This window comes from Amphibalanus amphitrite, unplaced genomic scaffold (assembly GCF_019059575.1).
Source record: "Amphibalanus amphitrite isolate SeventyFive unplaced genomic scaffold, NRLGWU_Aamphi_draft 001121F_arrow, whole genome shotgun sequence".
Taxonomy (NCBI): Eukaryota; Metazoa; Arthropoda; class Thecostraca; order Balanomorpha; family Balanidae; genus Amphibalanus; species Amphibalanus amphitrite.
In genome coordinates, this window is record NW_024882615.1 from 83,581 (window position 1) to 99,163 (window position 15,583).

General features: G+C 53.1%; 1 protein-coding gene, 1 long non-coding RNA gene and 1 other non-coding gene across 5 annotated transcripts in view; 1 reads left to right on the top strand and 2 right to left on the bottom strand.

Moving 5' to 3' along the window:
• The window catches only part of LOC122370308 (transmembrane protein KIAA1109-like), a 104,078-nt gene that overhangs the window by 46,941 nt on the left and 41,554 nt on the right, over positions 1-15,583 (top strand). For all 3 annotated transcript variants that reach the window (XM_043345784.1, XM_043345785.1, XM_043345786.1), the window contains 10 exons: positions 2,459-2,590; positions 4,015-4,220; positions 4,557-4,698; positions 5,101-5,280; positions 5,704-5,848; positions 6,189-6,421; positions 6,726-6,963; positions 7,386-7,575; positions 7,962-8,150; positions 8,513-8,701. In XM_043345784.1, the coding sequence (XP_043201719.1) occupies positions 2,459-2,590; positions 4,015-4,220; positions 4,557-4,698; positions 5,101-5,280; positions 5,704-5,848; positions 6,189-6,421; positions 6,726-6,963; positions 7,386-7,575; positions 7,962-8,150; positions 8,513-8,701 (1,844 nt within the window). The remainder of the gene's footprint in view (positions 1-2,458; positions 2,591-4,014; positions 4,221-4,556; positions 4,699-5,100; positions 5,281-5,703; positions 5,849-6,188; positions 6,422-6,725; positions 6,964-7,385; positions 7,576-7,961; positions 8,151-8,512; positions 8,702-15,583) is intronic.
• Positions 8,966-9,079, bottom strand: Trnal-caa. Its single transcript has 2 exons — positions 9,042-9,079; positions 8,966-9,011 (listed from the first exon to the last, which is right to left on the bottom strand). It is a non-coding gene; the product is annotated as a tRNA-Leu (tRNA).
• On the bottom strand, positions 9,213-9,666 carry LOC122370312. Its single transcript, XR_006254549.1, has 2 exons — positions 9,550-9,666; positions 9,213-9,292 (listed from the first exon to the last, which is right to left on the bottom strand). It is a non-coding gene; the product is annotated as an uncharacterized LOC122370312 (long non-coding RNA).

Below are 15,583 nucleotides of genomic sequence, written 5' to 3' on the forward strand. Positions count from 1 at the left end.
AGGTACAGGGTGCCCCGAAATTGATGCGCGGTTGCTTTATGCTTAATAAATTATAAACAACTGGAACTTATGTCATGATTTATTTACTATTATAGTCCTTCCTTAGCCGCATACAATGCCTTAGGCGCTCTGGTATGTCACACAGGTTGTCGAGAGTCTCCTTCGAGACTCCACCATGCCGCTCACGCGTTCTGGAATAGTCCTAGCTGGCGGGCGGTAGCTTGCTGAGCTCTTGTTTGACCACCACTAAGAGGTTTTCGATCATGGACATGTCTGAACTATTGCCAGGCCATGTCCCCTCCTCTCAGAGGCTAAGATACTTCGCTCAGCATCAGTCCTGGGCGTTCCTAGCGTCATGAGCCAGATATTTTTGTTGGAAAATGTCTCTGGGCATGTCTGGCAAAAGTTTGGCTTTGGTTTGTGAACTATTTTCCTTTTCCTGCTGCACCGTAGTTGTGTCCGTGTTCTCCATCACCTCGCTGACAAGTTATCGGCGATCACGGCCTGTCCCTGCGTCACTTGGTGAACCACACTTACCACAGAGAGGCCTCTGTAGGCCATCAATCATGCCCCAAACGAGAATCCCAAGCGGATGCTTCACCGTCTCGACAGTGCGGCACCTCTGAGCTGATGTTGGCCCAGAACGGCATCGGGACAGTTAGGGACTTAGGAGAGCTCCAAGGGCGCCTCGTCACTGAAAGCGTCATTTGCGGCCAACATATCATAGCCTCTAGAAATTTTGTGTTCACAATGTTTAAAATTAATGCCCGGAGGGGTCCAGAAAGTTTGGTGACGATACCTGCAGTAGTTTAGGAGATGTCAACGGAAAAGGACAGGGGTAGGAGAGGGGGCGTTTCCGCTCCCCCTACCAGGCGCGGGTTAATGCTACAACGTGGATTATAACTTTTCCTGATGTAAGGTCACTGGACGTAGTCTGGTGACCTGAATCTGAAAGACCTGAGTCTGAAGTTTTCATTTGTGCAGAAAAGACACATGAATTCTGAGATCTGTGTTCTGAGATCGAAATACCCCAGAGGAGTGTTCAAACATCCCTCCCCAGCAGAGCGCCGGTTAACCCGCGCCCTGCTGGGGGGGGATGTTTGAACACCCCCCTTGTGGTTTTTCGCGAATATCTCAAAAACGGCGGCGCGGAGCGCCGCCGTTTTTGGTACACCTTATCATACATCAATTCTACACATGTTGTGAAAATTTCAGACCAAGGTCATTCAAGGTCAGGTCACCAGGTCACTTGAAGTGACCTCACCTCATAAAAAGTTTCAATGTCTGTCATAGCTACACCGAGTGACCGATCGCTTTGAATCTTTCAGCGATTGCTAAGAGCAATAGCATGTACAAAATGTATATCTCAGAATTTTGATATCGATGACCTAAGGTTAGGTCAATTTTGCGACCTCCCCATTATAAGTCAATGGAAGAAAATTGAAATGCGTCTCTTTTGGACGAAAGACATTATAAACCCTCCCAAACACCGAATTACAAGTGGTTTAGACACACTGAACATGAAAATGGTGTCCGTGACCCCTGTTTATGCCCTGAGGTCATCTTAGGTCACGAATGGTATCTAACAGTTTTTCGCAAATAACTTTTGCTAGAGGCATGCTAGAGCGATGAAAACGCCTTAGATGTGTTCAGCTCGACGATACGGATCGACTGATATGCAACATGACCCTTTCCGGCCAGGTCATGACCTTGACCTGAGGTCAAATTTTCAAGTTGACCTTTCAAGGTCAAGTTATAGTTCATTCGATGCGTCTTGACGAGAGGAACACGATGCCGGTAAAAGTAAGCTCGCACAAGGCTTGGGTCAAAAGTTATCGCAGAAAAACTTTCCGAAAAAATCGGCTATTTTTGCAGTTTTTGCCCCCTGCAGGCAAAACCGTTGACGTTAGGTCAAATCTGAGAGAATTACTCAGAAAGGGCGTTATTAGGGCTATCGAATGCGCTTTTCCGCGGCGCTGTAGCTCTATTGGTTCCCGAGTTATGCATTGGCTTCTTGAAAATTTTCGACATTCGACCTGGAAATCGGCGAAATTTTGCCTTCAATGACCTCTGGTGACCTGACCTTTGACCTGACCAAAAAATTGACCGAAGTGATTTCGTCATTATTTTTGACGCTCTTTCGAACGCCGCCTTCTGCGTATCGCTACATGGCCCAGGAGCGGAGTTACAAGGGGGTGTTCAAACACCCCCCCCCCCAGCTGGGCGTGGAAAACCAGGACCCCCAGCCGGGCGCGGGTTAAAGAATTCGAGATCTACGTTTGAGGCATCCTGTCTTCCGTATCCAATTTCTGGAAACTTCAAACCCATTCTTAAGTAAGGCCGGGAGGCTACGATTCAGAGCCCTTTTTTGTGCAATACATTTAGTCAAAGCTTACTTGTATGCCTGTTTCCATGCTGATGTTGTCGTCACCGTTGACTCTCTGGCCGCGTTCGTCAGGTGTTCTTAGCGAGGTGCTCGGCGGTGACACGATTCTTCGTCAGCTGGGCAACTCTGTGAACCTGGTCTCCAGCCTGCAGTCTCTGAGGATCGACATTTCCGAGAGCAGCAACGGAGCCAAGCCGCGCCGAGGTGGGGAATGCGGCCAATCGGCCGGCCAACACCACCCTCTGTAATGTTTGGCGCTCAGTTGTGATTTAGGTGTCAAGTTTTACATCAATGTTTGGGGCGAGCTGCAGAATCTTGATGTAGATATTACAAGCTTTGAGCTCTACTTCGCTCGTGCTGAATGCTCATGGAGTCATGAACTGCTTGGGGAAGAGGACATATGTTCTTCGAGTTATTTCTTTAACACGCGCAGTGGAAGGGTTGCGAGTACTACGCCCAGTGGAAGGGGGGGCGGATGTCGCCCCCCCCTAAGATCTCAGCTCCCACTGGAGCTAGAAAGACGAAATTTGGAGGGTAGGTGGGGGCCATGGGGAACTCTGTTGTGTGTGAATTTCATGACCCTAGGTCAATATCTTCAAGGTCAAATGAGGTCAAATGTGGTCAAATCTGCCATATTAGCGACTTTTTTGCGTTTACACGCCGATAGCTCAAAAAGTTACCGGCCGATTTTCTTTAATCTTTCACTATACGAAAGAACAAACATTTGTGAGTATGTATGGTGAATTTCTAGATAATCCAACGATAAATATGGCAGTTAGAAGCCTGCTAAGGGTAAGATGTCGCCGGCTGAAGCGGGATCGGCGGACGCGGGAAACGCGGCAATCACAATTTTGTGTTTACACACTCATAACTCAAGTTGTTACCGGCCGATTTTCAAAATTCTTTGATCATATGATTGCCTGTATATTTCTCAGTCTTCTCACCGAATTTGACGCGAATCCAATATAATCAGCGGTAAGGAGGGCGATGTAAAGACGGAACCGTCCCGCCCCGGCACAGTCTACAATTCAGGCGGCGCGTAACGGCTAGCGCCGGCCGCCGCGCCGCCGCGCCGCCGCGGCGGCAGGATGTTTGACTTTACACCGCTATTACTAGAAAAGTTGTGAACCGATTTTCTTACTTCTTGCACGAGAAGATCCGCAATTCAATTATGGACAGGTAGCCGAAATTTCACATTGTTATTATGCTTGCGGCGCGAGTTATTGGCGAAAAACAGGAGGGGTGGGCGAAATCCGCCCCCCCCTTCCACTGCGCGTGTTAATCTCTCGTCTTTCCCCCTCCTATCCCTGCCCATAACCCCCTCTCTTTTTCTCTCTCTCTCTCTCTCTCTCTCTCTCTCTCTCTCTCTCTCTCTCTCTCCTCTCTCTCTCCTCTCTCTCTCTCCCTCCCTCCCTCCCTCCCTCCCTCCCTCCCTCCCTCCCTCCCTCCCTCCCTCCCTCCCCTCCCCCTCTTCCTATCCCTCCCTTCCTTCCCTCTCTGCGTCTTCTAACTCCGCTCGCTCCCCCTCTCTGAGCCACCTAACCCCGCTCCCTCCCCCTCTCTGAGCCACCTAACCCCGCTCGCTTCTCCTCTCTGAGCCACCTAACCCCTCTCGCTCTCCTCCCCAGGCCGGGCGCCGGCGCAGCTATCCACCGAGCCGGCGTTTATCCTGCGCGGCGGACGGGTGGAACTAGACCTCAGACATGTGGCCGACACGGCTGTCGGCGAGTGGATCCAGCGGCAGCCGAACGCGTTCGTCACCCGCCGGCAGCTCAAACGTCACACCCAGGCCGTGGTCAACTTTACCGTGTGTGCCGACTCACTGGCGCTCAAGGTGTGTTGGGCTGGGGAGCGGGAAGGGAGGCCCTGCTGGTTTCACATATCACTGGTGTTGTGAACAAGGGGGGCTGTGAAGCTGAGTTCGTGACATTTTTGCGTGATGTAAGACGCATGTGTTACTGCCCACACAGTTTCATCGTGTCAGAGCACAAGCTTGCCGTCACACTCTATCATGGACACATCTCGATCGATCATGTCATGCCGCGTCTTCTACTGTTTAAGCCTATTTTCTATCGCCCACCATTCTTAACACACCGATCACCCGTCTTAGCCCATCGTTCCCTCAGCTGTTCCTTTCTTTTACCATTTTCCACTCTTCCCTGACGAGCAGGTGAACATGCCACTGCTGCGTCTGGTGAACCAGATGGCCAGCGTATACTGGAACGCCCGGGAGACCCAGCACGGTCTGCGCGCCGAGCGTCTGAGGAAGGCCAGTCGGCGCGGAAGGCACCGCAAGAATGACTCGTCCTCAGGTGAGAGGGCTCTTCAGGACATCTCACCTCTGGTAAAAGCACCCGAGGTTCTTCCATCCTCCAGCTCAGGGTGTAAGAGAGTTCACCTGTCTAGATGAGGAATAATATGTAGTCGAGAAATGGGGAGACAAGTGTGCAGCAAGGTGTTTTCCTTTGAGAGCACGGAAGTGTGACATGCGCCGTTGCTTGAATATGCGAGTAACTCCCGCTTTTTGTGGAGTCCAGGCTAAATTATCATTTCTTATTTACGATTACTTCGAGTATTGTAGTTGAGGTCTGTTCCTTTTTCGCTCTTTTTTAGGCTCGGTTTATACGTTTTTACTAAACAGACCCTGGACATTCTGTCGACGTTACCGTCGCGCCAGTTCCCTCACCCTCCGTGCCCTCTCCCACTCTCCGCAGGCTCCGAGGTGCCCGACCTCAAGTCTCCGGAGCTGCACGATGACCCGCTGGCGGTACCCCTCTCTGCCGGAGGTCACAGCGGCTCGGACGGCTCGCTGTTCAAGTTTCCACCGGCGCCGCTGCAGCTGCACGCCCGCTCCTCGGCCGAGCAGGGGTCGGCTAGGGACAGTCACGGACAGGGTAAGGGATCAACTGCGAGGATAAGAAGAGCAGAGACAGCTTTAGGTATCGCATAGGGCTAATACGGGAGACGAGGACGGGAAAGCCGACAGGGTAAGGCTGGGTAGACTGGTAAGACAGGGTAGACTGAAAGGACAGCCACGGACATAGAAGCGACGGGGTTGTCAGGAGCATGATAAAGGGGCTGAGAGGCTCAGACACAAACATGCTAAGAGAAACTTTCAGAAAGGCTACAGACATGGCAATGAAAAGTCTCGAACGGTCTTCCGATGAAACAATGCATCCATCTCTTATGCTAGCACCCACGTCTGAGTTGCTGCAAATGCGGATTTGAAGAAGCAAGATAGGTGATTGTCGTATTTGACTGAGTGCTGATGGTCTCATTCCTCACACCTCACTAAATCAACCCCGTTCTGACCTCAGGTCAGAGCTCGCTGGAGACGGGTCACAGCTCGTCCTCCCCGGACCGGCCGGAGGAGCGACCCGAGACGCCGCGCTGTTGGCGTACCGTCTATCACCTGCTCAAACTGTACGCCATCGTACCGGAGACCAAGACCGTCCGAAACAGGTGAGGAGACGGGATGGGAGAGGTAGGGAGGGAGGGGTAGCGATTTAAAGACAGGACATGTTAGGTGAAATACTCAGTGTGTAAGAGAGCTGCAGTGTTACGCTTGTTATTTACCAGTGTTTTGGTTTTATTTGTCGGTGGCTCTTGGGGACTTTGTCCTGAGGCCTATTTCATGATAAAATATGGTTCATTTGCAAGTTTTTTTTTCTAATAAACGTGATCGGTGATTTATGATAATATGGTAGTTGCCAACCTATTTCCTGCCCTAGAAATGAATTAGGGAATGTGACCAGCTGAACTGACTCACGCACACCGTTTCTCTCTCATCCGTTCCTTCTAGCTGCCGCCTGGCCACCATCCACGAGCACTCGCCGGACCCGTACCGCGGCACCGGCAAGTACGAGGTGCTCAGAGAGTCGGCTGCCGATGACGCCGAGGCGGGTCTGCAGGACTCGGCAGACATGCCGCGGCCCCAGTCGGCACCCACACCGCCGCTGCAGCCCGGCCAGCCGCCCCCGCCGCCGCCCCCGCCACCGCCGCCGCCCAACACGGCGAGGAAGACCACCGATCAGCGTACGTCGTTGGGGGGGGGGGGGGGCAGATAGATGGTAGTTAGGGGATGTGCTGCGGTTTGGTGGCGAAAGACTTGTGTTTTATTGGTCAATAGTGTTCAGTGCGTCTCAGTATGTTTTCATTGTCAAGTAGCTTTCACTAAGTTGCGAACAATAACCTGACTAGTCTCATTCAACCATATCCTTTGAAATAGCTGACGTCATTCCATGGATCTTAAGTTTCCAGCGATCTTACCTTACCAGCTCTCGCCGTTGTCTTATGCTACCCTTCTCGCTCTATCATATTGCCCGTTCTCTCCACACAGGCCTGTCGAGCCGAGAGCTCACCCCTCTGCTAGTGTTCGGAGTGGCCAAGGTGCGCCGTACCCTAGTGGAGGCCTCTCTGAGCGGTCTGAGGTTGGAGGCTGAGGTGCGAGAGGTGCAGGCGTCACTCACGGGCCGACACTACAGCCGGGCCGGCCGGCGCGGCCACCAGACCTCACTGACCGGACACCTGGGAGGGGTGCAGGTGGCGCTACAGGAGCAGCTGGCCAGGGCGTCGCAGTGAGTGAGGGAGGGAAGAGAGTGGGAAGAGGAAGGGGAGGGGAGGGAAGAGAGGGGATACTGCAGGAGCAGCTCGCCAGGGCGTCAGAGTGAGTGAGAGAGGGAAGGGGATCAGGGTGGAGAGAGGGAGGGATTAGGGAGGCCGGGGCGTCACAGTGAGAGCTGTGAGAGGAAGGGATACGGAGAGCTGTGAAAAGTTACGTTTCGAGAACATTGAACTAAATGTGCGTTAGATATTACCCTTATTTTTTTTAACATATCGGGCTTGTAATTGTTGTTATGATTAGTTTTACCAGCATACGCTTTCCTACAGTTACATTTCTCTCACCGGCCACGGCACCCCAAGGTTTACTCGACCCTTTCCGCTCCATATTCTATTTCCCTTTCGACCACCCCTTCTGACTCCATCCCCTTATTCGCAGGACGGTGGTCAGTATGACTGTTGCCAAGTCTCAGTGTCTCTACTCTACCGAGGCGCAGAAGCGGGCGGCGCGCGAGCGAAACTCTGCGCTGGTGACCATCGGTAACATCACTATCGACATCCCACAGCACCCGGTGGCGCTGCACAGCATGGTCACCCGCAGCAGCGCCCACCTCTCCAACACGCTCAAGGTCAGACGGGTTGGTGTGTGTGTGTGTGGGGGGGGGGGGGTTCAGTGGGGGAGTCTGCTGCGGGGAGAGGATGATGGCTTTTTGGGTTTTGCTGGCTTTTGTAGCTGACCTTGTAGGGCTGACCTACCTTGTTTTGACGACACTTATGGTATTTTGTCGTCTTTATATTTTTCCCTCGTGTTAAGTTTAACGATATCTAATCTGTCAACAGTAGCGACTCCGTCCTTATGAGTCTGCTTCCGCCTCATTTCCGTCTCATGTGATTACACCCCTGTCTGAAGCCTTCCAATCAACGAACTCTCGCCCTCTCTGTCTGATCTGGTCGCTCGCTCGTCGCCCTCTCGAGTCCGGTCTCAAATCTGACCCCCTCCCCATCCTTACCACAGGAGCTGCGCCACAGCCGCTCGGGTCGTCTGGTCCGGGCCAGCACGTTCACAATCGAGGACCTCGACACTCCGCCGTCTCAGCTGGGTAGACACAGGGACCGGCTGGCGCGGGACATCACCGGTGGCTCGGTGCCGCCCGCTGAGAGGCTACTGCACCCGCTGGCGGTCCATTTCAGTATCGTGCTGCAGGTGGGAACGGGAACGGGAGGGAATGGCGGAGCGGCTGCAGCCTGCACCCGCTGGCGGTACACCTAAGTATCGTACTGCAGGTGGGGACAAAAGAAGCCGTGGGTCTGGCCAATAGTAGGCGTTGTTTGATCTATGACGAAAAGGTTTGCGGAGCGACGGGATTATTACGGACGGATGGTTGTATCACGGTAGGCTGAACATTAGATGGGTTTTACAGTGCTAGCGACTTAACTATTACCCAATTGCAGATGTATGCGTCTGGGTTCAACGTTTTGCTGGAAAAATAGCATGTATCACCGTGCTGTAGATAACGCCCATCTTGTCCGCACTCGCCCTTTATCTGACCCCTCTCTCCCTTACAGAGTCTGTCCATAACGGCGGCGCTGCTGCCATCGCTGCAGGCCCAGTACAAAATGGACACGGTCACCAGTATGGGCGTCACCGGCTCCAAGGCCAAGTTCACCATCGACCTGGCCAAGCACGACCTGAGCTTCCGAACCAGGGTGGAGGATCAGAACCTGCCCTCGTCGGCTTCTGTGGCCCTGCCGCGGGTGAGGACTGGTGGCACGAACGTTGGGGGTGGGCGAGGGGTGTTGCGAGTTCTGTGCCAGATGGCGCTCGAGTTAGTTTGGTTTTGTGGGCCGAGTGACGCTGCGACAAGTATTAATTCCCTTCTTCCCAACGGGGGTAGCTTCCTGGTGAGCAGTTCGAAGCATTCGGACACTAGAGTTTGACTAATTTGTGAAGGGGAGGAATGCTATAGTAACTGGTTTGTCGAGTGGTTTGCCTAGAAACATGAGCAAACCAAAACCACTTGTCAGAAGTGGGGTTCGAACCCACGCCCGCATTCGCGGACCAGAATGCTCGCCCGCTACCGGCGGGAAGGTGAACCTTGAGTCTGGCGCCTTAGACCACTCGGCCATTCTGACATGAAGGCGGGTGAGGCGATCAAATCCTACTGACCCATGGTGGTCTCGATGCTGATACTGAATGCATGAGTGACGTCATTTATATGTTGCATTATTCATCATTGATCTGGCCACCGGTTTTTACTACAAAGTGTTAGTCGGTCAGTATGTATTGGGATCATTCAGTAGTGACACCTTGCAGCGATCAGTGTGGACCGTGATGACCGTAGAAAACTGTGAAAACACATACAAAAAACAATTAACTCAATGTAGCTTACGATTCGCCCAAGGTCACTGGAGGGAACAGCCACAACAACACGTGAACTGCACATACCCAATAAACTGACAATTTAACAACGAAAATTATTTCTTAATCAGTCCGCAAGAGACAATTTCAGATAGGTAGCCAGCTGGCACTGTGACAAACGAATATGCATTTATGACAGAGCGAATAAGCATTACACGATTTGTGTCAGGGTATGGCTACTCACTTCGTCCGGGACGATAGGCGACTTTAGTACAAATGTCAGTGACTCAGTAAGGTGATACAGCCAACTGCACCGTCAGTATAGCCGGCAATAATATTTCGGCTTCAGTATCGGTCCAAGTGGCAATTACTGTTCAGCAAACCGTACTTCACTGCGCCCCGATCAGGACAGCTCTGATGCCGTTCAACATGCGTCACATATCATGATAAATCGTCTGGGGCGGTCACCTGAAAATAGCAAATGCAGTCGTTTAGACAAAGCAGCCCTCACTCAGGCTCTTGCATAACAAAACCTAAACAACCCGTAACGGCGGGAACATGGCTCCCCAAAATTAGGCACAGCTCTCCTAATTTTCCTTACGCACTGAGGCGGCTATGGGCCGCCGTCGCGCGGCAACGTCACATTGCGACGGGACGCGCGAACAACCGAATGTTCGTCAGTAGACACAGGCGAGCCCACGTAACGCCGTACACGTCGAGCGAGAAAGTAACGAAATATCACTTCTGACATAGCAATATGAAACACGGGCGCCGTCGTACTGCCATCCGCACAGCGGAGCACAATGCACCAAAGTTCAGACCGGGTATCAGCGCTCGCAAGCGTCTCGGTCTTATCGGTCGCGCTCCGACCGAATCACGCTACTCAGCACAACGGCTCCCCGTCGCGGAATCTCCATCCCCGCTCTTCACGAGGAGAATCAGTTTGTGGACGGGTCTGTCATATTCACTGTTGCCAATGCGCACACGCACACTCCTCACTAGACCGTCGGCACCTGTGTGCGCGTCGACCACTCGTGCGAGCGGCCACCTGTTGCGTGGAGTGTCCTCGTCGACGACAATGACGATGTCGTCCTGACTGATGTTCGGCTCTGGATGATGCCACTTTCGTCGCTCCTGGAGAGACGGAAGGAACTCTCTCCGCCAGCGCTGCCAAAACTGATTGGCGAGGTACTGGACCCGGCGCCAGCGCTGTCTCCCGTAGATGTCGGGCCGGCAGAACTTCCCAGGGAGAGGGAGCACTACCTTTGACTTTAAGGTGAGCAGCTGATCGGGAGTGATCGGCTCAACTACACTAGTGTCATTCATACTGACACAAGAGAGAGGGCGACTATTGACTACTGCTTCCGCTTCCGTCAGTAGAGTTCTGAGCAGCTCGTCATCCAGCTGCTGACCGAGATCTTGAAGGAGACTGCTCAGCGCAGAGCGGACGGTGCGTATCTGCCGCTCCCACGCACCTCCCATGTGGCTGGCCTTGGGTGTGATGGGGTTGAACTGTACCCAATCACAGTTGTCCTTTAACAGAGTGCGCCGGATGTTGTCGTGGTCCATCTCAGACAAAGCAGCTTCTAGATGTCCTCTTCCTCCGATGAAGTTCGTACCTCGGTCGTGATACAGAGCTCGAACCTTTCCTCTTCGGCAGGTGAATCGGCGGTAGGCATTGATAAAAGCATCCGCCGTCATTGAGTTGAGGGTCTCTAGATGAATAGCCCGTGAACTTAGACATGTGAATAGGATCCCCCATCGTTTGACTTCACTGCGCCGTTCTCTGACGAAGAACGGTCCGAAGCAGTCAACACCTGAGTGGGTGAATGGCTCCGCTTCGTCTACACGCTCGCTGGGAAGATCTGCCATTTTCTGACTGCAAGGCGTTCCTCTCAGCCTTCTGCACTTGATGCAGTTCTTGATGTGACGGCCCACAGCCGATCTTCCTTTCACAATCCAGTATCCAGACATCCGGATTTCGCTCAGCGTCAGCTCCCTTCCTGAGTGACACGTCCTCTCGTGGTAGGCTGCAACGACAAGACGAGTCACGTGATGAACCTTTGGCAAGATCACTGGATGTACCACGTCGAAGGGCTGTCCACTCCTCTTCAGCCTTCCTCCGACGCGCAGGAGTCCGTCATCTGCAACGAAGGGATCCAGTCGGTACAGATGACTCCGTTTCTTCGCTCGAACTTCAGTTGAGGGCTGAGGTATCGTCAGAGTCGCAACTTCGTCCCCAAACACCTGCTGCTGCACACTCTTCAGTATGACGAGCTCAGCTCTCTTCATCTCTTCTGCTCCAACTGGTGATTCTGTCAACGATGGAACAAGTTCAGCGTCACTGCTTTGACGTTTTTGTCTCACTCGCTCCAGCAGACGTCTCCCGTATCTGATACAGATCGCGATCGCTCGTCTTGCCCTGAACCAGCTAGAGAACACGACTAGCCGGTCAGACATGTTAGGAAAACCTTCGACCTGTTTGGAGCGCGTAGTCAGAACTGTTTTCTTCTTGACCTCCGGGTCGTCATCTTGGAGTTCAATCTGAGCTGCTTCATTCGGAAGTTCTCCTGCTTGAAGAAACTTCGGTCCACGCCACCAGAGATCACAGTCCTTGATGGCCGCTGCCTGCAGTCCACGGGAGGCCAGATCTGCTGGGTTTTCATCTGACTGTACATATCTCCACTGATCGGGAGTGGTGTGTTGTCGGATCTGCTGCACGCGGTTCGCGACAAACACGTGAAATCGCCGGGTTTCGTTGTGTATATATCCTAGAACGACCTGACTGTCCGTCCAGTAGTAGTGCTCGATGCCTGTGATGTCGAGCTCCTCTTGCAGAAAGCATCCAACTCTCACGGAGAGAGCGGCCGCCATCAGCTCCAGTCGAGGAATTGTAGTCGATCGCTTGGGAGTCACCTTTGACTTGCTCATCACAAGACACGTCGAAATCAGGTCGTGTTCGTCTTTCATACGGAGATAGGAGCACTGCCCGTATCCGACGGTACTGGCGTCAGAAAAATGATGCAGTTCGTACAGCTTCATCTTGCCGCCGCCAGGTTTGTAGCATCTTGGTATCGGTGTCTCTGAGAGAAGGAGCACGTCTCTCTTCCAATCCAACCAACGGGCCACCGTCTCTTCTGGGACAGCTTCATCCCAGCTGTATCCGTCGCAGCACAACTGCTTGATGATTCTCTTTCCCTCCAAGATCACTGGGGAGACGAGACCCAGTGGATCATACAGCGAAGAAACTGATGATAAAATCCCTCTTCTCGTCATCGGCTTGTCCGGAATCACAGCGTGAAAGCTCAGCGTGTCTTCCACCGTATCCCACTTGATACCCAGGGCCTGCTCGAACTGACCTGAGTGCTGGCGACCGACTTCCACCGATGGGTCGCACCCAGTGGCACCAGGCGACAGTGCTTTTAGCACCGACGGTTCGTTCGACACAAACTTGTGAAGCGTGAAACCGCCTTCTGCACACAGCTGGACAGTGTCACGGGCCAGCCGTATAGCAGCATCCGAGCTTTCCACGCTTGTGACGCCGTCATCAACGTAGAAGTTTCTACGTACAAACTCGGACGCTTCTCTTCCGTGTGTCGGTTCATACTTTTCTACTATCATGTTCAGCGCGTACATCGCGCACGCAGGCGATGACACCGCACCAAACAGATGAGTGGTGACCCTGAACTCAGCCGGCTCTCGACTCGTGTCGCCCTGTTCCCACCACAGAAATCTCAACAGATTCCTGTGCTCCTTGCTGACACCAACCTGGTTAAACATCGCCTTGATGTCGCAGCTCAGAGCCACTCTTTCTTTCCGAAATCTCACCAGGATTCCTGCCAGACTGTTCACGTAGTCCGGGCCCTGGAGCAGCTCGTTGTTCAATGAAGCACCTTGATATTCCGCGCTGCAGTCATAAACTACACGTATCTTGTCCTTTCTCGGATGAACGACAGCGTGATGGGGAACGTACCAGGTCTTTCCCTCTTTGACGTCGTCGTCGTCTGGGACACATTCAGTGTATCCTGCTGCGAGCGACTCGTTCATGGAGTTCTCGTAGGCGTCCTTCAGACCAGGATCTCGGGCAAACCTTCTCTTCAGACTGTGTAGACGTTTTATGGCCAGGTACCTGTTGTCTGGAAATGTCACTTCTGGATCCTTCAGAGGCAGTGGTCCCTCAACATGACCATCCTCCCGCTGGTGGAACTGTTCCTTCATCACCTTCTGGAACTTCCGGTCGTCCTGAGAGACCTTCTTGTGAGCGCCTTCATCCAGAAAGTCCGCTTCCAGCATGCGTGCCACTTGCATCGGGCTCACTTCCTGCACACGCGTCTTGAACGCAAAGTGGCATACCGACACTTCATCTGGCCCTACGCGCGCACAGTGACACGTCGAAGTGATGTTGGGCCCGTGCGTAATACCCACGATGGTCCACCCCAGCTCCGTTCTCATTGCCCAGGGATCGTCACTGTCAACTGAAACCACCTCTTTCGGCTTCAATGCGCGTGCGCAGTTCACACCTATGAGCAGGCCAATTTCAGCTTCAGGGAAGTATGGGGGCAGTTCTTCCTCCAAATGAGCCAGATGCCTCCAGTTTCGAGCTGTTTCTCGCTTCGGTATCAGCCACCTTTCTGCCGGTATCTCATCACGAGAATGCGTCGCAGGTAGCATGATACGGTCCGGTGCATTCAGTCCCTGAACTGACAGGTTTGTCACTCTCTTGGTCACAACTCTGGTCTTGCCCGCTATGGTGCTGAGCTGAAGAGTCACGTCTTCTCCTTGTCCAGAGACCTGTCTGAGCGTTGATTCTTGAATGAAACAGGCATCCGATTGAGGATCTAGCACAGCATAGACTGTCAGCTGTTGTGACGGTTCCAGCTCGTTGCGCAGAATGACCGGCACGATCATGGTGTGAGAGCATGGTGGCACGAACGAGGCATTGCGTTCAGCTCCTTCACCTTCAACCGCAACCTTCAGGGACGTAGCTTGGGTCTGAGTACATCTGTTCGTGTGTGACTTGTATTGTCTTCTGTTGTCGCCTACTGCTGCTGCCATCCTCTGTCCTGTCGACGCGCCTCGCGTTCCTGCCCTTGCGTCGTCATGAAGCAACGTCGGATGAGAGCGTCCACATCTGTCACAGCTTCGCCGACTTCGGCAGTCTCTCCAGATGTGCCCTCTGCACAAACACCCTCTGCACAGCCCAAGTCGTGTTACAGCGTCATGTCGCTCGGACACTGACATGTCCTTGAATGTTTGGCAGGATTCTACAGGATGCAGTGACGAACAGATCCTGCAGAGTCTGGCAGTTCTGTCTGTCTGTCGTGCATTATCTGACTCTTGACGTGGTGCTGATGTCCTCCCATCGGACGAAACGGACGAGAAGAACGTGCGCGCGTTCTCCTTCCTGCGTTGGCCAGCATTGGTCGTTCGTCTTGTTCCACCAGCTTCGTCGGACCTGTCCAATACCGGGCCGCACGCCACTCTTGCTTCCTTGCTGAGGAAGTCCGCGAACTCTGCAAACGACGGATAGCCGGGAGAACAACCTTCTTGTGGCTCGTACAACCTGACGTCAACCACGCGTCTCCACCTGTCGACGATGTATCGTGGCAGTTTTTTGAGAATCACGTTGTTCTCATCCACTGAGTCCAGTGAGGCCAGTCCACTCACATGTCTTGATGCTGTCTTACAGCTCTCGAGGTAGTCAGCTAGTTGTCTCAATGCTTTCCCGTCGCCGGGTCGAACTGCAGGCCACTCATGGATGCGCTTGCGGAAGGCATTGGCAGTTATGAAGGTGTTACCGTACCTATCATGGAGTTTCTTCTTGGCATTGTCGTATGCATCTGTAGTATTCAGGTGCAGCAGGCTTTCAATCATCGATCTGGCTTCTCCTCTTGTGTATCTGGACAGAAAGTGTAGACGCTCCTGCGGGCAGGCTGTCCTGTTCTCGATGTATGTTTCAAAGCTGTTCATCCACAGATGGTACCTCTCCTCTTCTCCAGAAAACACATCTGGCTCGATAGCTGGTAGACGTGCGCGCTTGCTCTGCTCCACCAGCAGCTCGGAGAGACCTTTCAACACATTTGTTGTGTTGTCGTCTTGATCTTGTTGGTCATGATCGGGAGGCTGGCCGCGTGGCTGAAAACTTGGTGCCTCCACATTCAAGCTACCTCCAGCAGGTCCAGTCGCTGCTGCTGCGTGCGACTCACTGGGAGGCATGCCAGGTGAGGTTAACATCGGTCTTGCTCCACTTGAGGGTCTCTGTTCATTACCCTCCTGAG